The 22,004-nt window shown below is 43.2% G+C and overlaps 1 protein-coding gene across 2 annotated transcripts in view; it reads left to right on the top strand.

Annotated features, from left to right (window-relative positions):
- The first annotated feature begins 747 nt into the window (after window positions 1-747).
- DDAH1 (dimethylarginine dimethylaminohydrolase 1) overlaps window positions 748-22,004 on the top strand; it is a 142,968-nt gene continuing 121,711 nt past the window's right edge. The window contains exon 1 of one of the 2 annotated variants that reach the window (XM_059925411.1): window positions 748-1,317. In XM_059925411.1, coding sequence (XP_059781394.1) covers window positions 763-1,317 — 555 coding nt within the window. In that variant the 5' untranslated portion in view covers window positions 748-762. Of the gene's footprint in view, window positions 1,318-1,478; window positions 1,558-22,004 lie in introns of those variants that run through there. The other variant, XM_059925419.1, reaches the window with a different exon arrangement.

The following is a 22,004-nucleotide window of genomic DNA, read 5'->3' as shown; positions in this document are numbered from 1 at the left end:
ATGAAAAAAGAAACGTTCAACAAATATCTTGGGAATTCCACGGAGTCTGTACAGGCCTGAGGGAAAGGCAAGGGAGGAGTTTGGAAACCCTCTTTCTCAGTGCCAAAAGCGTTCTGACGCTCCACGTCTGAAACTGCTCAAGGTGAGCGCACGTCTATCGTGGAGGAAAGCACACTTGGTCTTTGCCTCCCTACCTCTGCGGGCCCTGTAGGCAAACAGAATCACATTCTTCGTAAGAACGGATTGTCCTTGAAATACTGTGAGTTTCCATGTGTCTATGTCTCTCTATATATGTGTCTCTTGGGCTCCTCCTCTTTCTTTCAGACAGGAAGAAATAACATTCTTTTAATAATCTAGAATCTCACGTGGGGTGAGGGGTCATCTGCAGAGAAAGTCAAGGTAAGGTGGACTTGGGTGCGAAGACAGATTCTCACGCTAGGAACTGGGGGTGGAGGTGGGGCGTGGTACCGCGTGCTGGGCAACCTGGGAGCAGGAGAGTAGGGAGAGAGGTCAAAGTATCTATCCACAAAGGAATCCCATCCTTTGCTTCCCGACCACCAAGAAGACCCCACAGTCGCTCTGTCCAGAACATAGCCCGCTCTCTAAATGCGCCTTGGGTCGACGTGAGGTGTGCACCTGCGGCGGAACCCAGGTAACGTCAAGTCCGGGTACGGCGCCTTTTGGCCGAGGTCCCCTCACCGGCGCGCACCTCTTGCGCTGCCGGCTTCCTCGGCCGCTGCCTCCGGCCCCACTCCTCGTGCGATGCTCGCCACTACAACTCCCGCCTCGGCTGCCGCAAACCCGAGAGCGCCAAGTGGGGGCGCGGGCTGCGCGCGGGCCGGCGCCCGGAGGTCTGGGCATGCTCAGTCGCGCGGGCAGGGCTCCGGGCGCGAGCCGGGCTCCCGCTGCACCACCTTCATCTGCTGCCAAGGGGAGCCGCAGGGCGCTCGCAGGCTCGGCGCGCGCTGCCCGCGGAAGACCCGGCTGCCGCGCCCCCCGCCGCCTCCCCGAGCCATGGCCTCGCTCGGCCATCCCGCCGCCTTCGGCCGGGCCACCCACGTCGTGGTGCGGGGGCTGCCCGAGTCCCTCGGCCGGCACGCGCTGAGGCACACCAAGGGCGACGAGGTGGATTTCGCCCGCGCCGAGCGGCAGCACCAGCTGTACGTGGGCGTGCTGGGCAGTAAGCTGGGGCTGCAGGTGGTGCAGCTGCCGGCCGACGAGAGCCTCCCGGACTGCGTGTTCGTGGAGGACGTGGCCGTGGTGTGCGAGGAGACGGCCCTCATCACCCGCCCCGGGGCGCCGAGCCGGAGGAAGGAGGTAACTAGCCGCCCGGAGACGCGAGGGGCGCGGCCGGGGACGCGCGCCGGGCCCTCCCGCACCGCCCGAGCCGGACGTGCGGGGGGAATCGCGGAAGTGGCCCCCGGGCTAGTTCAGAACTTCCCATTTGGGGGAGACGGTGTGTGTGCGAGAGAGAGAAGTTCATTGTTCACGCCTCCCGGCGCAGCTTGGATGCCTTCTAGAGGAGCCGACTGAGTGTGGTGGTGCGGACTTGGGCAGGTGGGTGGGGTGGGGAATCCGTCTCACAGGCATTTTTATTTGTAAAGATTAAGAAGCAGCGAAGACAGTGCAACTCTGCTCGTTTCCCAGGGAGCGGGGGCAGGGAGAAGGGCCGTTCCAAGCGGGCGGGCGGAGCCTGGGCGAGGGCTCCGTGGGTCCGGTTGATGACCCTAAACCCCCAAGTCCTGCCAGGAGCTGGGAGCAGGGAGGGCCGGATGAATTAACGGTCGATGCCCGCAGACCTGGGTCGTCCCGAGTTACTTTTCGGTGGTGGAGAGTGAGTCCCGCAAAAAGGGACTGGCAAGTGCTGAGCCAGAAGACTGGCCTGTTGCTGAGCCGTGGTGTCTGGGTTTGAAAAGCGGAACTCGTAGGGTGTTGGGAGTGTGTATGTGTCTGTGAGTTTAATTGGAAATGGTGGTTTCACAAATTCAATAATTTTTATTCTCTATATTTTTAAGTTCATAGCAATTAGAGCTTTTTGTGTTCTCAGAGGATGGTGACTACTTTAAAATATTGCAGTTTGTGAAAATGTCTGTGATTGCTTTAAACACAAGGTAGATTAGTGGGGAGAGACAAATAAGAGTGAGATTGGATTTTAAAATGCCGTCTGGCCTGGGATTCTTCTCATTGCCTGCTAAGAGCCCAGGGTCAAGACTCTTGGTTGCTACTGGCATCAAGTGGCTTTGCAAGAAGCTGGTGATTTCTTTCATATCTGGAGGGTTAAGGATTTTCCCTCCCTATTTTTCCTTTATTCGATTCACATTGGAAATGCCTCATAAAGCTTGTAGTTAAAATATGCTTATTCTCCACATGCTTCATTACTTGGCTGCTAGAACTTTGCTTGGTCTGAGAGAATAAGTATATTTGATTTATTTCCCACTAAGATAATCAGCTTTTTTTTTTTCACCCTGCCTTAGCAGAAAACCAAAAGAGTAACAGGTCTCATTCTCTTAGCTCTTTTATCTCCTTTGCCACCTCTCCATCTTTGAACGTGTGAGATGACCCACTCTATTTTAAACTGATAAGCATGTAACCCCATTTGAATAATTTCTAATGTGTCCTAGGCCATATGACAAAGCTGTGGTTTGTGCTTAAAAGAGTAACATAGATTTTTAAAACCCTTTCAAAATGGTACTCATTTGATGAGGCTGGTCCAATTTCATGTTAAGAGACTGTCATATATTTAATCATCCATTTCATTTTATTGCTATAATAAAACCTTTCAAATTTTGGCCTTCCTGATACTAAAGTGGGCAGTGATCTGTCTCCCCGTCAGATTTTGAGGCATATGTTTTAAATGGGTTTCACTCTTCAGGCTGGTTGCCCACTGCCAGAGGCCACATAGTGTAATGGATAAGAACATCAGACTGGATTTAATTCTGTGACCTTAGGGAGTATCTCTTGCCTCAGTTTTCTCACCTGTAAAGTGGACATAATCATACCTATTTCATAGAATTGTGGTAATAATTTATTAATCCATCAGAAATATAGAGGACAGGACATTTCATAAGTGTTGGTCATTCTTATTCACTTACCAATGGATCGTGGAAGATTTACTCCTTGAGCAGTAAGAAGTCTACTGTACACTGATGCAGTTACAGTGACATTTCCCCTTCCAAGCTTGAAGGGGAGTCTTCTTCATGCCTTAGGTTCCAGCCTAATCTGCTCATTAGCACTGCCTCCCAGCTCAAGTTTTCTGCAGGTGTGTGGTCCCTCCCCAAAACACCTTTGCCACTGCACCTGATCTGGGTTCCCAGAGTAATGGGCCTTCCAGCCAGAGAGAGGAATGCGGGCAGTCATGTTGGGTGAGGTGCTTCAGAGATTTCTTTGAAATCTCTCACAGTTTGCTGCCTACATTGAAGTTAATAAATTCTTGTTAAATGAATGAACAAATGAATTAATGAAATGCTAATTAGCTAATACCAGCAAGCTGATAATAATTACTTCAAGGACTTTTTGGATTGTTTTATATATATATATATGTATATACATATATGTGACACCTAACTCCCTAACTGAAACTCCACAACAGCTGAGGCATTATATTAAAATTATTAACACTGATCTCCTGTCTTCTCCTTCTGCATTCCATTTTCCACACTGTAGCCAAGCTGGTCTTTCTAAAACTCAGATCTGATCCTGTTCCTCCTCTGATTAAAATTCTAGAGGGGCCTCCACTGAGCTTGATAAACCCATTGAGCTGGGTTCTGCTTTGCCTTTCCAGCTTCAGTTGCATCTCTGACCCCACCCGAGGTGCCTCCCAATTCTTGGCTCAAGCCAGGTTCTTTTTAAAGCTCACCATGCTGTTGCTTTTATGGGTGTACATTCCTCCTTTGCCCAGGACATTCTTCCTCCTTCCTCTCCTGCATTTTACCTGGCTGTTTCTACTCATGCTTCAGTTCTCAGCTTACTCTTACCATTAATATTATTAGCTAATCTTTATTGGGTGCTTGTCATTTGCCAGACATTGTGCCGGATTTATGACATGTATTTCATTGAATGCTCACATCAACTCTTTGAGCTCATTGCTATCATTATTCCTGTTTAAAAGTTGATGAAACTGAGTCTTAGAGAGAGTAAATAAATTGCCCAAGGTTATAGAGTGGAACTAGTGAAACCAAGATTTGAACTCAGATTTGCAGGACTCTAAAGCTCTAGTCCCAACTGTTGTGATATTAGATCTCACCTTCTCAAGCATTAGATTGGTTGTCCTTTTATGAGCACCTCTGTACTCCCTGTTATGGTATTTATCATACCATATGGTAATTGCCTGTTTATCTTTCTGTACCCCCCACTATTATGAAAACTGTGAGGGCAGGGATCATGTCTGCGTTGTTCAACATTTTATCCCCTGGGCCTTGAACACAGTAATCATGTAGCAAATATATTTTGTTGAACAAATTTGTTCATGATTTTAGGTCAACCTTCGTTCTCCCTCATTATGACATATTTGGTGTTTTGCAAGCATTTCCAATCAGTAGAGTCCCACAAGTTTCATTACAACTATAGGTGATTTATAAGTGTTTTTCTCTCCCTCTCCCTTTCCGTGCCTCTGTCTCTTGTTGTTGTTTTGTTTTTCTTAAAATCCTGAGAAGTTTCTTCTTAATCAAAGCATCATGTTATATTTAATTACTTTTCTTCCTTGGAAGAAAGAACTGAGAACCAAACTCAAGAAAGTAACGCTTCTGTGAAAGCTCAGTGTTTGCCATAATGGGGCCAGATTAATAAAGATTAATAAAAGATTAATAAAAAGATTAATAAAAAGATTAATAAAACACAGACCCTGTCTGCAGCAAGCTTAAGTTTTAGTGAAGAAAACTGCATATAAAGAAAGTCAGCAAATAATATTACTTGTCTAAGAACTTTGTGTCTTCAGGAATATGAATGTCTTAATATGCTTAATATTTTGAAGACAAATAAATTAGCTTTAAGAAACCAATCATATTTTAAATGAATCCAGCTTACATTTTAGAGGGACAAAAAAAAAGTTAACTTCTAAACGTCAAAGTCCAGTAAGCAAATATCTAAAAGCTATGACAGTGTGTGAGGATTGGGTTTTTTAAAAAATAAAAATTTTGTTTCAATTGTACATGTCCGCAGTACCAAATTCAAAAGGTACAAGAGGATACACGGTGAAAGTAAGTCTTGGACTTCCCTGGTGGTGCAGTGGTTAAGAATCCGCCTGCCAATGCAGGGGACATGGGTTCAAGCCCTGGTCCGGGAAGATCCCACATGCTGCGGAGCAACTAAGCTTGTGCGCCACAACTACTGAGCCCGCGAGCCACAACCACTGAAGCCCAAGCACCTAGAGCCCTGCTCCGCAACAAGAGAAGCCACCACAAGGAGAAGTCTGCACACGCAATGAAGAGTAGCCCCCGCTCGCTGCAACTAGAGAAAGCCCGCGCACAGCAACAAAGACCCAACTCAGCCCTAAATAAATAAATAAATAAATAAATAAATTTATTAAAAAAAAAGAAAGAAAGAAAGTCTTGCCCCCCTTACCTCACCCTTGTACCTGACTATCCAGTTCCCTTCCTCAGAGGCAGCTACTAATGCCATTTTCTTGAGTTTTTTTTTTTTTTTTTTCCCCAGAAAGTTTTTAGTACTTAATAAATGATTAACTGGCAGAGTTTACTCAAGGAAAATTGGGAAATATATCCTGTGCCCTTTCACCTCCCTTTCAGAGCCATTTTATCCTTTCCCAGGTACCCGGTATTAGTATATGGGGTATTCCGTCTAAGAGAAAAGCACACAAACTCATTCTCACAAAGTGATAATGGCTTTAATTATCCTTGCCTGGAGCATTTGCACTGTTAGGGACCTCTTTAGGAAGAAGGCAATATGCTTAGCACAAAGTAATAAATCTCCAAAGTAAAAATAAACATTGAGGGGGGGAAAGGAAGGCATAAACGGAAAAGGTAAGCAATACGTATTTGCATAGTAATTCCCCTTCTATTGGGGCACTTAATCATAATAGATCATTTAATCAGTATAAAACTGCCACCTGAATATCATTTTACACACTAACGATATACAATATAACTTGGATATTAACTAAGTGAATCATTTTACTTCCCTCCTCTCCTAAATGAGAGTAGATTGTTTTCATTTTAGTTAAAAAAATAATTCAGGCATTTACATGAAACCCACAAATTGCCCGGGCACACTTTATGCATAATTGTGCCTTATTTACCAGCCTACTGGATGATTGCTTTTTTAAATGCACACGTTTCCTCAAACTTCTGTTTAACTTCAGGTGAGTAAACTGCCCTAAACCATAATTATAAATTACCCTGATTCTCACCAAGCTGGAACGTGAAGGCGCTGGAGGCTGTTCACATGGCGGCAGATTAAACGGTTCTTGATAAATTGTCACCTCCAACTGGTTAGAACAGCTGCTCTCTTTCAGGGTGTTTCTCTTCCGACTCTTCTACATGGCCTTGGCAATAAACGTTTGGAAATTGACGTGTGTCTTGGGAACTGGGATGCATCCCATAATGTAATCTACTCCCATGCAGTTGATCTTGAAAGCCTTGAAAAGAAAGAACATAATGATGAGTAGGGAGTGTCTTCTATTAGATACTATTAGCTGAAAATGAACTTTCTGCAGAGATTCCTAGAATTATTATAAGGCTAAGAAGGCAGGGATGGATCCCTTATAATTCACATATGCTGGGAAATTGCTTTTGCATGGTTTTGAGTTCTTATTGAGCTCAGATTTCTTCAAAATTAGATATCCAGTCCATTAATAGAAACCACAACACAGAAAAATCTACTTAAGACTTTTGAAAAGATTTACCTTCTACTGTCTTTGCATCGTAAATAAATTATTCATGAACCTCAATATAAATTTGGAAATGCATGTTTAAGAAATGAGTGATGGTTATTATTTATTTTATGGCATTTGCTGTTTAAATCTGTAACCACTTCAGAAAGCCTAGTTTTCTGACTGAAGATCTGGACACATGGTAGAGTTCATTCCCCTAATCAAGAGGTGCCATAATAAAGGATAAAATAGCTGAAATCTTAATGAGAAAAGGTTTCATTTATATCTTATACAGAACACAGTGCATTGTTCACCCCAGGTAGTAGAAAAATATTTATTTACTGTAATGCAATCCCTGATGTTGCATCAAAATGCTTCCCTGACCTTTGAAGTTGGCTTTCACTGCTGTTCTTAAACTGATATTAGGTATTAAATCTGTCAGAGTCCTCAGGTGCATTTCATAAACAAGCACTTTTCATCCAAATGGACAAGCAAAAGTAATCTCAAACAACAAATCCCATTTAAAAATGTGTGCGTGTAATGCCATCCCAGTTTACTTTGTCATTGTCAAATAATGTAATAATATACATTGTTTTCCTGAAACTGAGTGCTGAGGGGTAGTAGCACGTAGAAAGGAATAAATCACCAGACTTTACGCTGCTGTTTCTAAATGTCTAGATCATCTAAGCAAGTATGACCAGAGAAATGAGCACAGCAGACTACAAAGATAGAAGTACAAATTAGTATAGGGTTGGTTTAATTTTGCCCAACAAATCAAACCTGAATTAGTTTAACATAGCAAATTAAAGGGAATACAACTTTTAGTCTGCTTTTGTAGCTAGATGGGCTTATGGGATAAGCTGTCATTCTAATGAAGATGAATATATCAGTATTTTGCTTGATTTGAGTATGTGTGAGTAAGTAAATCTTTGACTTCATTAAAAATATGTTTGCTTTGATTCCTTTGTTCTTTTGTTTAAGAAATATTGAAGTTTTCTAATTTGCTTCTAGCAGTGATGATGAGTGCCATGATTGCGTTAAAAATGACCGTTTTTGAAGGTAAAGGCACAATAGTTGCATCACTCATGTAGTATGTTTGTGCCTTCAGCAACTGTCTAGACCCAATGTTTGGTGGTGGGGAGATGTAGGTGAATTAGGTACCACCGTTGCCCATAAGGACCTCACAGTCCAGCTAGGAAGGCAGACCAGTGGCAGACACTTGCAGAACAAGAGGACAGGGTTTTATGACAGAGCTCTGTCTGGTGCTACGGAACCTCCAGGGGGTGGGCCTGACCCATACCAGGACTTCTCAGAAGAAGTAATAATTGAGTTAGAGGTAACCAGGGGAAGGCAGAGAGGGGCAGCCTTCAGAGATTAGAGGGCACTGTGAGATAGGATGAGGGTGATGGTGCAGTGAAAATTAATTTCACTCATGTTGGGAAGGATGCAGGCTTGAGAAAAGCCCGCCTGTGCCCCCCTGATCTCTGAGATTTCAGTTCCCAGTTCCAAGTTCACCAGGAGAACCACATCCTTAACCACGTTTCCTGGTTGGGGCCCAGAGGGAATGGGCTGCCTGGCACACTCCATTTCTAACTGCACTCCCGTCTTTTCTCCTGCCACGTGCTCCGTCAAGGTCTGCCATTCCTTCCAGGATTCCTGAAGAGCACAGTTTGGGAACGATATAGTCTGCCCTGGAGTGGACTGAAGTCCACTCCAAATCTGAGATTCATCTCTTGAGGTTGCTAGAATGTCATTTGGCTGGGTAGTAATTTTTCCCCTTTGGCCCAAAATGTGAACATTAGGCTGTGTCAAGCAAACCTGGCATCTGCCATGGATAGGTATATAATATTATCCGTGTCAGTGGCAGGTAAGAGAAAACTCTTTCCTGTTTGCTGTTGAAATGTGTTTTTATTCACAAATCTTTCCATCTTGGCAGTAGACACCACTGAGTCTCACATTAATATAAATCGAGTGCAGCTGAAACTGAGCACGCATTTATAATCATAGGCTGAATTTTTGTACAAGCTACAGAAGGCAGCACGGTTGGGATGCAGCACTATTCTAGATATTAGGAGACACTGGTTTTTATTTTTGCAGTGATAATAAGATCTAATATTCTTTCCAGCTTGGAAATGCTATACTTTCCTTTTGGAACTCAGGGTGTGTTAAGGTGGAAAGTGGAGGGTGGGAAAGTGATAGGGAGATGGGGACATTATAATAATTTACATTTGTGAGATGGGATTGGGGTTTGATGAATAAAAAAATACTGGATTTTATTCAACCCAAGGCATTATACTTGTTCTACTTAATTAACCAATCATTTAAACTCACGCCTTGCTAATGATAACCCATTATGAGATGAAGTTGAATTTGCTAATAACTCTACTTCAAAACCTCTGCTTACTCCGCCATTTATATAGCACATTTGATAAGAAATTTTTCCCATAGAAAATGTTAAATAAAGGCCATTGAAAGAGCATAAGATTCCTAGACCCACATGACTTCTCCCATCACACATCATTGTCATCAGTGTCTACCAGCGGATGTTTCTGTGGTGAGTGTGAATCAATGGCCCAAAGAAATGGAGAGAAGTGGATACAAGATATGTGCTGTGAGTTGTAACTAAAAGTCTTGACGTGCCCATAGCACTTCTTTCTTATAAACCCTCCATAACGTATGTACTGATTTCCATCTTGTGCTGAAATTAGAGTTTTGTTTCCCAGATTTTGACTTTTGTCTTCCAAAAAATGCACACAGTTATTTTTCTGAGTAAACACAAAAAAGTAAAAGATACTCATTTAAATGTAGCCTTTCTATAGTAAGCTGTGTACAAATTAAGACTGTGACACAGTAAGATATTGATGTAATTATTTTTTTAAACTTGGAGATATGCTTGTGGCAAACTTAGACATTTTTAGCCTGAAATGATTCAAAAAATTGAAGTTAGTTAAATAATCTTGGTGCAGTTACAAGATAAAAATAGAAGAAAAATACATCCATTTTATTCTTTGAATTTTTTTTGAATCATAAGGGAACTTTCATTTTACAAGGAAAGAGTAATGTAACTAAAGCTTGGCTTTGGGTCATATTTTAGGACATTTGTGATATAGACATATTTTCCAATTCAAGAGTTTTATGTGGAGAAGTTAAAATCTAGTGCTTTATTTTGAGGTACTCAAATCATTTTTGCTCTTGCTTTTGGTATTCTCCTAACTTTCTGTGTGCCATCTTAGTCGTTTATCAAGGGTCCTGGTTTTCTGGCTCCCCTTTCTCTGAAAGATGCACTGTTGAGAGAGAGAGGGGCCCTAGTCAAAAAGGGGACTGATTTCTTCACTTTTTTCTGCTGCTCTCAAACTAAACATCTCTAAAGCTTTAGGCCTCCCCTAATCTCCAAGCTTCCCCAAGCCACCCCAAATATATAAGCAGTTTAACTTGGAATAGAGCACAGCTTCAAGACAAGGCTTTTAGTACAGAGTGTGCGTGTGTGTGTGTGTGTGTATCTTCAAATTGCTGCTCTCCACCCACTATCATGGGGTCATGAAATCAATTTAGTGAGTCATGTCTAGGTCTTTTATTTTTACTGTAATAGAATCAATAGAAAATGTCAAGAGTACATGACAACATAGGGTCAGTATTTTTTCATGAAACCTTTCACTTTATACATTTGTGTTTGTATTAATTAGGAATGTAAAATATGTTTCTTACTCTGAGTCATGGTAAGAAAAAAGTATAAAAACCCACTGTATCTCCTTTCAACCAGACTGCACCACTCAGCCTTTTGTAGAAATTCTAGAGGGCCATGCCTATTGGCCCCAGGGTTCTCAGAATCATGGCCTAAATCCCACATGCTTCTCTGTGCATATCAGCATACTGATTTCCACTTGCTTGGGTTGACTCCTCACAGTGATGATGTCCTGGCTGTTTGGATCCCTATCCATCCAACACCAACAGCAAAAAGCATAATTGGGGAACATGAGGAGGAAGAAGACTGTCAACTTGACTATTTGCTGGGAGCTGATTCTACTTCCCCTTCTCTGGTGACATTCTAAACCAGCTAAGGGATAGTTATATTGACCAAGACGGGAAAGCATAGTTTCCATCTGAACTTGCATCTTTTTCATTTTTTGGGGAGTAGATTTGGTGGCAGCAGTAGACCCTGATCCCCTTGCATCAGGAGGGGTTCTGCTCCTGCATCTTCCCACCTGCAACCCCCAGGTGGAAGCTGGGATCTGCACGGGTGCCAGGAGACGTCAGGGACCAATGTCCGGATCTGTCCTCTTGGAATGAGGACAGAAACTCAGAACACTTTTTTGTTGTTGTTGCTCAAAGAACCCCAGAATGTGTCCAAACACAGAAGGTGCTAAAACAATTATAACGTTCAAGTCATTTTCAGACCACTTCCTAAAAGGCCTAGAAGGGACCTTGAAAATCACTGCTTTCATCATTTTTTTCACACACCTGTGACACTAAATGGGTGTAAATCCAACCTTTATGGAAGAATGCCCGAAGGAAATTTAGTTTTCTTCCCCAAGTAACTCATCTGGGGAGTTGGTGATGGTGTCCATTAAATAGGAGACATCTGGATGGATGTATAGGTTGCAGTTCATTCTGAGAAAGTGTATTTGACTGGTGAGTAATGAGCTAGTCTGTGACTACAGGGAAACAGCATCAGTTTTTCAGTGGTAACCCCCTTTTCACAGCTGAGCAGCCTATTACTAAGAGTGGAGTGTGCTCCCTCACACATGCTCTTTTGTCCCCCCCCCCCGCCCCCAAAAGGAGTGCTTTAAAGATTTTGATAAGAGACATTAATGATAGAGGCAAACAGTGTGTGGCTATGACTGGAGAAATCGTGTATTTGTAGGGAAAGGGCTTAGAAATGTGCATCTTGGAGCTGTAGTTACCTGAGAAAAAATGGGTAGTGCGATTGTCATGTTTGTGTCTGCATTTTTCTTTGTGAGCACTCAACTAGACAACTGAAGCCTCTGAGTGGTTTGCAAGAAAACTGAGGATTAATATTGCTTCTAAACTGGACCCCGGAGAGAAGCTTCTTGGTGAGGGGGAGGAATGATAGGGATTTAAGTTAGGACATTTTCTTGAAAGTAAATGCAGGAAAACATACACGATGTGAGGCCCACTGGCCTCAATGCGGCTGAGGGCTCAATTATGATTTGATACATGCTCCCTGAAACACTCGCCTGCCCTGAGGTCAGCCTAATGACTGGAAATTCCACAAATGTAACAGCTACTGTCCATTGGCCTGTTTAAAACACACACACAAACGCGTGTGCGCACACACACACACGTTCTGAATCAGGTTTGGATAAAATCAGTTTTCTAACAGCGCCTTCCTTGTAAATAATGCTTCGTAGTAATGTGGGTCATCAAAAATGATTAGAGGGAATCTTGAGTCACATTATTTTGGTGGACCACTAGCCAGGAGAACTGTTTTTTAAATGAATTCTACTTTTTCTCTGGGCTCTTTCAGTCTATGATCACCTCCATGTTGCCCTCCTTTCTTCTTGGTTTTACCCTTTTCTGGAGCTGTCAATGGAGGAGAAAGAGCGTGTGCAGTTCCTGGAGCTTCCCCACCCTTCTTTACACCCCTCTGGTTGGGGAGTTCCTGCAACACCATGGATTTGTCCTCATATTCTGGGTCTGGCTAGTGATTGTCAAAGTAGAAGTTTCAACTCATAAGCGGATCATAAAGTCAACCTAGTGCATCACTCCACTTTTTGTTTGTTTTTTATAATGAACTGGAATCAATATTTCTGATAGAAATATCAGAGTGTGTGCATAAGACAGCCATGTATTGTTTCATGTAACTTTTGTCTTCTTTATTCACATAGACACATATACATGTTCCTTTGTTTGTTGTGGATCCCAATGTAAAGTGTATTTCCATGACTGTGGGTCATTGGCATCGAAATCTACTTATCTAGCAGACCAACATGAAACGTAAATACTATCATTTTAGTTTTTGTTGACATTCTTCGCTGTTTGCAGCAACAATAGAATTTTGGTGTGTGTCAAAGGCACTTGACTTTCATCGAGCAAATGGGTAGCTTGATCTCAGGCACTCCTTTCATTACCTAATAGGAAGGTAAGGCCACTCATCTAAATGCAGCAAAGTGCTTGAGATGGAGAGGAAGAGAAGAAAAGCGAACTGGAAAGGTAGTGAAAAAATAGTTGGAAAGTCTTGGGCTTTTCTCAGTGAATAAGCGTTTTCAGATATCAAGGACTCCCTCACATAAATGCTATAGAGTATTTCTGTACACTTAGAAATGATATGTTCATTTGTAAAACAAAATATGATGTTATGCTGTTACAGCCCAGGACGGCAGGTGTTCAGAAAGCACACCTCTTACTAAAAGGGCCACATTAGAGCCCTGTGCACTTTCATGTTTTGTGGACTCCAGCCTCGTTTCCACTGATCCTACTCTCCCCTGCTCCCCACTGATATGTCCACTTGCATCTTCAGCTTGCTCCACTCCCCAAATCCATCATTGCTTGAGGTGCCTAATTGTCTCAGGCACTTCAGTCATCATCCCGGCGTGCTCACCGGTCACACAGGGCCCAGTGTGTAGAGACACATGCCTGTTTTTAAACTGACTCAAGAGGCAGACTGACTCCTGTGACATTCCTTGAGCTGTGCTTTCTCCTTTCCATTTGCCCTCAGAAGGGGTGGAAGAGGACAGCTGTGAATTCAAACTGTGGTTCTCCTGCTTATTAGCTGTGTGGCCTTGAGCAAGTTGAGCTTCAGTTTCATCATTTGTGAAAACTGGAGTAGTTTTGATGACCCTATAACTTTGTTATGATGATTAGATCCATTTACATGTTAAAGTGTCTAGCAGTACCATGGAAGAGTAGCTCTTCCATCAGTGATCAGTCCCTCCTCTTTCCGTGGTTATCCGCTTTCTGTCTTTCTAGAGAGCAGTCATTCAAGTCCCTAAGGATTGAGGCTGTGCTTTTCTCTTGCTACTTTCTCTCCCTGGAAATTGGAGACCTCTGTCCCTTTGGCTGTGGGCTTGCTGCCTGGGGCCTGCCCAGACGAGACTCTGCCTAGAGTTGGGATTCACGGCTCTTGTATTTTGGTCTCCTGTGCTGACTCCACCTGAAACCTGTCAGGAGGTTGGAAAAGCCATTAGAAATATCCACTTGAGCCTCAGTGGGGGGCTGGGCCAGTCCCTCAAAGCCGGTGCCACCAAAAAAGGCAGGTGTAACGTGGGCCCTGGCTTTCTCTCCACCCCATTTTTTTAGGAGTAAGTCATCATATTCAACTGAATCAAAATATACTACCCTTTCTATAATTCCTCTTCATCCTTCTGATCTTCTGAGTAAATGAGTAGTTAGAGAATCTCTACCTTTAAGCTTACCATTTGAACTGGTTGTGTATGGGTGTTTAGATTTGAATTCACATTTCCAACTCCTTTACACATTTAATAGTTTTTCCATTTTTAAGAACTTTTAAATTCTTCTTACATTGCAAGGTGAAATTCCACCTGGAGTTGAGTCTTGGTTCCACTTCTCAGTTACATCATCTTGGGCAATTCACAAGTTTCAGTTTCCAGTAAAATATCTTTTTGCCTGTCTCCCAAGGATGTTGAAGATCAAAGTGTTCTGAATACTGTGATGCCCTCTACAAATGTGATTCCACTGGTAACACTGCTATGATGAGTGATAGATTGTATCTAATGGTAGTAGTAACATTATTATTTAGGAACTGGAGATGACCCGCTTATTCTTGATGATGTCTCTAACTGAATAGATTTGACCAATATCGCTATGACCACTAAACTCTGATAACCCTTTGAGAGGGGACCTGATAAAAAGAGACTACCCTTAGCAAGCTCCAGGCAACTCTAATGATCTACTACTTGTTAGCAAGGTCAACTTGGGCAAATAACATTTGGGCACAGTTTTGTCATCTGTCCAAAAGAGTACATGACTTTTGTTAGTTCAACAAGCAATTACTGTCGTTGAGTGCCTGCTGTATGTAAAACTGAAAAAGTAAACAAATATAACGCCTGCCCCGATGGAACCTGAAGTCTAACTGGGGAGATAAACATAAAATAAGTAATCACAAATATGTGTGTACTTCAAAACAGTGGTAAGGACCTACTGTATAGCACAGGGAACTATATTCAATGTCTTGTAATAAACTATATTGGAAAAGAATCTGAAAAAGAATATATATATATGTATAACTGAATCACTTTGCTGTACACGTGAAACATTGTAAATTAACTATACTTCAATAAAAAATAATAAAAAATAAATTTTAAATTAAAATATTTTTTAAAAAGTGGTAGGTGCTGCAAAAGAAAAGGATGACTTTCCTCATAAGGTTGTAAAAGGTTCATAAGAGACCTCAGCTGGAAAGGGCCTGAATATCAGTTCTTAGGTAAGACCTCTTATTAAATAGTAGGCGGTAAATGTTTGTTGGTCAGATGATAAATAGCTGGCTGAATATGGTGTTAGCAGAGAACCTCCCCCGAGCAGTAAAGAGGTAGGTTGTCATTGAGCAGGACCTGGACTAGAAGTCTTCAGACCTCTCTGCTTAAAAGCTGTGTAGCTGTGGGCTCGTGGGCGATTGCTGTGGGCTTCAGGATTCCCCCCCCGTCAACTGGGGTGACGCTGCTCTCTGTCACCCTCTGTTTTGCTGAAGTGAAGAAACGAATGAAAGCACTCTGTAAGGATCATGGTTGTGGGTATTATGTAGTGGCTGCCTCTGAACTCTAAACCCAGCACCTGTAGGAATGGGCCATGGCCTGCCCTGTCGCATCACCGGAAGACAGGTCCCCAGTCCCACAGTCCTCAGCAGAAGCCTTAGGACCAGCTCTTGGGGTCCCAGCCTGCCTGAGATGGCTCTCAGACCTTTGATAGCAAGATCTACAGCAGTGGCATGGAGTGTATCTGGCTTTTTACCCCATGTTAAGGGACTAGCTAGCTTATGGGACTCCTGGGAAAGCCCTCTAGCTATGAGAGACCAAGGAAACCAATCGTATCAGAATATGCACCCTCTAAGCAAAGTTTGGGCTCTAGGTAGGCTCCAAGCACATGGGTGACTACCACTTATCATGTGCTATGCTTGCTGCTTTGTTTACCCCCCTTCGTCCCACCCTTATAAATCCCCCCCATTTTACAGATGGGAAGACTGAGGAGAGGTTTCTTGACTCACTTGTGGTCAAATGCTTACTAAATAGTGAGATAGGGAGCCAGGTCTTTCTGACTCCCAAGCCCAGGCATGTGGTCCTAATACCAGAGAGACAGCAAACTACCATGCTGACCATTAGAGAATTTGGGTTAGCGGGACCCACAGCCATAGGCAGCTGCCCCGTCCATTAGTGAGGACATCAAGAAGAATGAGACAAAGGTTTCCTTTCTGAAGACAGAGTTTCCGCTCAGCAACTGCTTATGCCTCTATCCCTCATCCATGAGGCCAGCCCAGAAACCTTCCCCACCCAGCAGAATCACAGAGGCCTGGCCAGTGTCTCCAGCCATGCATTTAGTCTGGGCTTGATATTTGTTGACAGGGTTCCTCGCCAAATAATTAAGCAACCCATGGAGAACTTTGACCTTACCTTGTACGTGCGGGAGGGCATGCTGAGTAAGAGTCTGAACAGGAATCCTGGGAATGGACCCAGCTCGAGGAAGGAACCCGCCCCACCCCCCGGCTCTTTGGAGTAAAGAACAAGGGTTAATTTCATCCATACACCCTCACTGACTCTTGCTCAGTCTCCACAGAGCTGATTCAAAGGGAAGATTTATGTGAAAGATAGGGGCACAGATTGTTACTATTCTGGAAGTAGATGTTACCCTAACTCTGTGTGTCTCCGTTGGTAACACAGACCCCAGGTCAACAACACAAACAGTACAAGCCCCAGTGCAAGCGATAAGACAGGCAAGCTGCAACTTGTCTAATTCCTGTGCACCTGCGTTTTGGTTGAGGGAGCGGGGATGCACATAGAAGTACGCCAGGACATTGTTCTCCCTGTATCTTAGGGGAGGGAGGGTAGGCTTGGCATGCCTGGCTTTGGGTCTCAGCATCCCTTAACCCCACAACTAAGATGCTGAACTTTTGTGATGGCTAGGGTAAGCCCTTGGCTTCTTACCCTCCCTCCCTCTTCAGTCTTGCTCTTGAGGCCAGTGTTACCCATATTCAGGCGAAACTAATGCATTACCCATGCCATTGCCCCTGTTTGTACAGCTCTGGTTTTGTTCTTATGAATATCCCCTCTCCCCTCTGTAGAGGACTAGAGTCTTGCCCCTGTACTCCAGCCCCCTGGGGACCTGCCTCTGGCCAGCTCTGACTTGCAGACCCTGCAGTCTGCCTATCTCTGCACCATCGCACGTCCTCACACCTCTCAACCCCGCCTCCCACTGGTTCCTGCCACCATGCTGTCCAGAGATTCTGCCCCACCTGCTTGGACTTCCACCCACCAAACATGTGTCTCCATGTGCCCCCGTCTAGCTTTCAGGTCCGTAGACCCGTTCCAGTGTGACCCACCTTCTCCCAGTTAATCCCTTCACAATAAACAACAGCAATAATAATATCATTTATCATGTATTTATTGTGTAACAGCAGTTTAAATCCATCATTCTCACCAGCTGTCTTGGTCCTGTTACAAGCTCTGGCTCTTAGCAGAGGAAATTAAAGGACCCCTTGGTCAGTAGGTCAGTGGGTCAGCCTCATCATTTTTGCTCTTGGCCTTGTTCTGTCATTACCCTTGCTCATTTCCTATGCTGAAGTTGTGCCCTGGTTCCATTAACTAGGTTTGTATCTTGACCTTCTTTGCTGATTTTCTGCCTGGATCCCCCATGAAAGACCTCAAGACTGACCTCTAGTCCTTGTGTGAGAGAATTCCCTGAAACTTATTGCCAAGCCCTCTGGTGCCATGTTGTGCCAGCCCTCTCATACATCTGCCTGGTAAATGTGTCAGGCCAAACACCAGCCTGCCTTATGCTGGGGTGAACCCACCAACCCGATCCCTTTTGCTGGAGCCTCTGATGCCACTGTGACTCTTCTTCCTTCTGCCTGGAGTTGCAACTGTCATTGGTCACTGGCCTTGCCCTGGTGGACCATTCTGCTGACTGGACCTCAGATCCAACGCATGCTTGTATGTTTTAAAGTATTTATTAGGTTCATCCTATGAAGAAGTTTGGGGTAAGCTGCCTTGACTAAGGCATATACTTAATTTTTCTTCTTCCTCCCCACCTCCTGTAATAATGAGCTATCAATTAAATGCTACTTTTCTGGCTCAGTTTAATAAGTAAATTTATTCTTTGAATTCTCACTAAAGTGACTTTAGTACAATTTAGTTAACTGGCATTTTCTGGTAGAAAAGTAATCTTACTGTGTTTAATTGAACAGATTAAAATGCGATTATCTCAATTGTCAAAAATGTTTTCATAGATTTCCTAGTGGTTTTTTTTGTAGAAGAAAAATTATTCACATTACTGTAATTCCATATAGTGCAAAACTAGAACAAAGTGATGCAAATCTTTGGACAGAAAGGTCATTTGAGTCACTGGAGTGTCCTGAACCACAGTGGGAACTTAGAGCTGCTCTTGATGCACGGCACATTTCTTCAGATTCTGACACCACTCACTTATTTATATAGATGTTTTTCATGGGAATATTTGTGCTGAAGGAGAGCAATAGACATTCACTTGTAAACGAAGGAGGGTGGTGGGAAGGGGAAATGGAGCCTTTGTAGAACTCTAAAATAAACCAGGTTCTCAGAACCTCTCACTCAGTAATTCCCGCCATTCTTTATCTTGTAGAACGGAAGTGATTGAGAGAATTAAAGAACAGGATTAGCAGTGATAGAAACATGAATTCTGACTGGTGATCCAGAATAACAACTTGAAGTGAATGCACCTTGATCTTCTTACCAGAAAGGACAGTGAAGACTCCGACTCCTGATCCTAATTGGCTGTTATTTACTGCTGAACACACAGCACTGTACAAGGCCTCTGTGTCTTCCTTGGGTTAATTAGAATAAGTGATGAACACAGGGGCACAGCTGGCTTGTTTGGATGATTGAATGTGAAGGAAGAGGGTAGTTTCGCGGGGGAGAAATATTTCCTGTGTTTTCATTGAGGATTAGCCTGTTGATGAGGAAATTCAGAGAGCAAAGGCCAGATAGCTTTTGGTTAACATTTTGCATAATTCAGACGGAATAATCCTACAATTCCTGGTAACTAAATTTGAATCTTTGGCAAACTTTGGAACTAGATGGGGAGTTATCAGATCTGCCTGCAGGCTAAAACTAGCAATCCATTACTGGGTCAATGATTTTTGCATTCTAGTCGGATTGTTTTAGGTTTTTTGCAAACAGCAGAGACCTAAGGACAGTAAGAAAAATGAGGAAAATTGCCAGGATATACATACTCAAATTGAAACCACAAAATCATTAGGAACATGGAGTCGCTCTTTTCTCTCAAGCTCACCCTTGTCTCTATGGATCTGCTTCATTCTGTTCTGTTTTCTCATAACTTCATTTACCTGTGGTTCAGTTTACCTCATATTCCTTTAATTTAGCTGCCATGTCAATCTGACTCAGCAGTTTCTCGATTTTAAATTCCCAAATGGGGAGTCTCATGGGCTCATACTAATTTTTTCAGCCAGTCAACCAAGTCATAGGTGGTTGGCTAGCCTATGGATAGACTGGGTTTATGTCAGGTGCCTAATATTGGTTCACTCAGCTGTGCTTCAGGGTCATAGGCCAGAGTAGGTTTGAACAAAGCAGCAGAGTCTCTGGACGGGGCAGAGTCTTGCATATAAATAGACAGGCAATGGTTGGTGTCTCATGTATAGGTAGTTTCCTCCTGTTAAAAAGAGGTGAATCTGAACGCTGAATTGTTGGGGGAAAAAATGCTCTGGTGAGACCACCATCTTGGTCTTTTCTCTCTTTGAGTATTGAAATTCAGTGACCTTCTTTTCTCTCCTGTTGAATGGTGTCCCCTGTACTACATCCCTTCAGTGAGAACACTTCCCTCCTGCCCCCACATAAAAATTGACATAATATAAAAAGCTACAGGAGAAGGGATTCTGAGAAGAAAATGGGCAAATGGGAAGAGAGGAGAAGAATGGGGGGAAAACTGGCTGGAAATGAGATCCTCAGTTTCCACCTAGAAATGTGATACATTCCACGATGCTAAGCCATAAATTAGATGATAAGGGGTGGTGATGGGAGGTTTGAGGAAGAGGAAGAGGGAAGGAGGTGGGGTTAAAACAAGGGGCAAAAGAGCCTGAAGGAGAGGATTTGGGATATTGGGCCTCAGAAGGTGGGAATTCCACCTTGATGTCTTTGAAGTGATATTGCCAAAGGATAGGACAAAAGGTGAACTTGAAATGGAGATGAACAACAGAGTCAGGCTGGCTTTCAGCTTTCCCTCTTCGCGAAAGCACTCCAGTAGACAAGTTCATGAGCAATCTCTGGGGCAGTACAGCTCAGCAGGAGTATCTCAACTTCTAACCAGCTCCAATTAGAGATGCTCCAGAAAACAAACATGGGCATGTTGCAGATATTTTTACTGGGCTGTTATATTTTGGTTTGTCATTCTAGCAAATGGTCAGAGTTGCAGATGACGTTTAACTGTTGGGATAAATTTGTCTGGCTTTAAAACATAACATGACATTTTCATGGAACACATAACCTTTAGGAAAACGAGAAGGACCTCTTTATTTTTTCGTGTATCTTTATTTGGTTCTAACATTAACCATCCCTTCTGATCTGATGTCCTATAGTCTGGCCTGCAAAAGCCACCTATGTCAATCTTCCTAGATATTTGGTCTTGGGCACAGTGCTTACACTGCATAAATCACTAATCTTTTACCCTTCTTTATTGTGAATTAAAGAAGGGCCTGCCTGTTGAACTCCTGAATTTACCCTACTAACCCTAGCTCAGATGCCCCTCCTCCTTGAAGCGTTCCTAGAGTTATGTGTCCCCTGTGCGGTCAGCACAAACTACTCTGTATTGCAGTTACTTATTTGCATGATGATCTCTCTCACTAATCTGTGAACTCCTTTCCTGCATCCTCTGTGGCTTTTTCACTTCTGAGCCTTCAGTACTGAGCACAGTGAGTGGCGCACTGTAGGTGCTCAATGAATGTTAGTTGAATTGAATTGACAGTGCTTAATATGGTTTAGCATTCACAATGTTCTCAGGGCCCACTCTTCTAGGGGGCAGTTTTGGTGAAGTGGGAAGAGCATGGGAGTTGGAGTCAGGACACCTCTGTTCAAGCCTTTGCCTTGTTCTTTTTGAATGTATGGATTTGGTCACAGTCTCCCTGAGCTTTAGTTTCCTCCTATGTAAAATAGAAATAAGGATTCTTGCTGCTCAAGGCTTTTGTGAAGATGAAATGAAAAAAGTCTGTGTAATGTTAAAGTGCTATATATAAGCTGGATTTCATCAAAATCATCCTTTTGGAAATTCAGAAAGTAATCCTTCTTAGTGCTTGCTCCAAGACAGATCTTTCTTCTGCGGCTCTGTAGCAAACATGTCATAGAGTTGAAAGCTGTGCTGTTGTGAGAATAATAAATAGGAAACATGTAGTATAGTGCCTAGCATACAGTAGTCACTCAAAGAATGAGAGCTGCCATTACTGTTATTTCTACTACTATTATTAGGATAATGTAACATTTCCTCAGCTGGCTCAGAGGAAAGCAGTTGGGTGATCAGAGAAAGGTAGTGGATCTCCAGTCTTCACATGGTTCTGTAACCCTCCATCCTTCACAGACAACTGATTTCTTGGCTCCGTTCTCCATACCCTAATCTTCACTTGTGTGCTGGGAGGATGACTTTGAGCTCAGAGAAGAGGAGCTATAAAAATCCAGGTGAGTGTTGCTGTCCTCTTGAGCATGTACTTAATTCTCTTATTATCTGTGTCTGTCAGACAGTGGAGCCTCTGTTGAGGATGGTGAGGCTATAAAAATATCTGCATTTATCTGCAAGGCTGATACAGTACTTTATTTGGAAGTTAAGGTGGAGATAGAAACCTTTCAAGTTGATGCCATTGAGCCTTGTTAATTTGTGAAAGGATTTTGTACTTGCCCTCTTTCTTTTTTTTTAACCATTCTTAATTTTCCAATCCTGCTTTTCGTTGGCTTCAAATGTGCTCACAAGAGTTCTGCCAGCTTTAGTTGGAAGGAATATATTTCCGAGCTTAGTTGGA

The sequence above is a fragment of the Balaenoptera ricei genome, chromosome 1 (genome assembly GCF_028023285.1).
Source record: "Balaenoptera ricei isolate mBalRic1 chromosome 1, mBalRic1.hap2, whole genome shotgun sequence".
Classification (NCBI taxonomy): Eukaryota; Metazoa; Chordata; class Mammalia; order Artiodactyla; family Balaenopteridae; genus Balaenoptera; species Balaenoptera ricei.
Note: the sequence above shows the minus strand (reverse complement) of the source record. Positions and strands in the feature narration are given on the sequence as shown.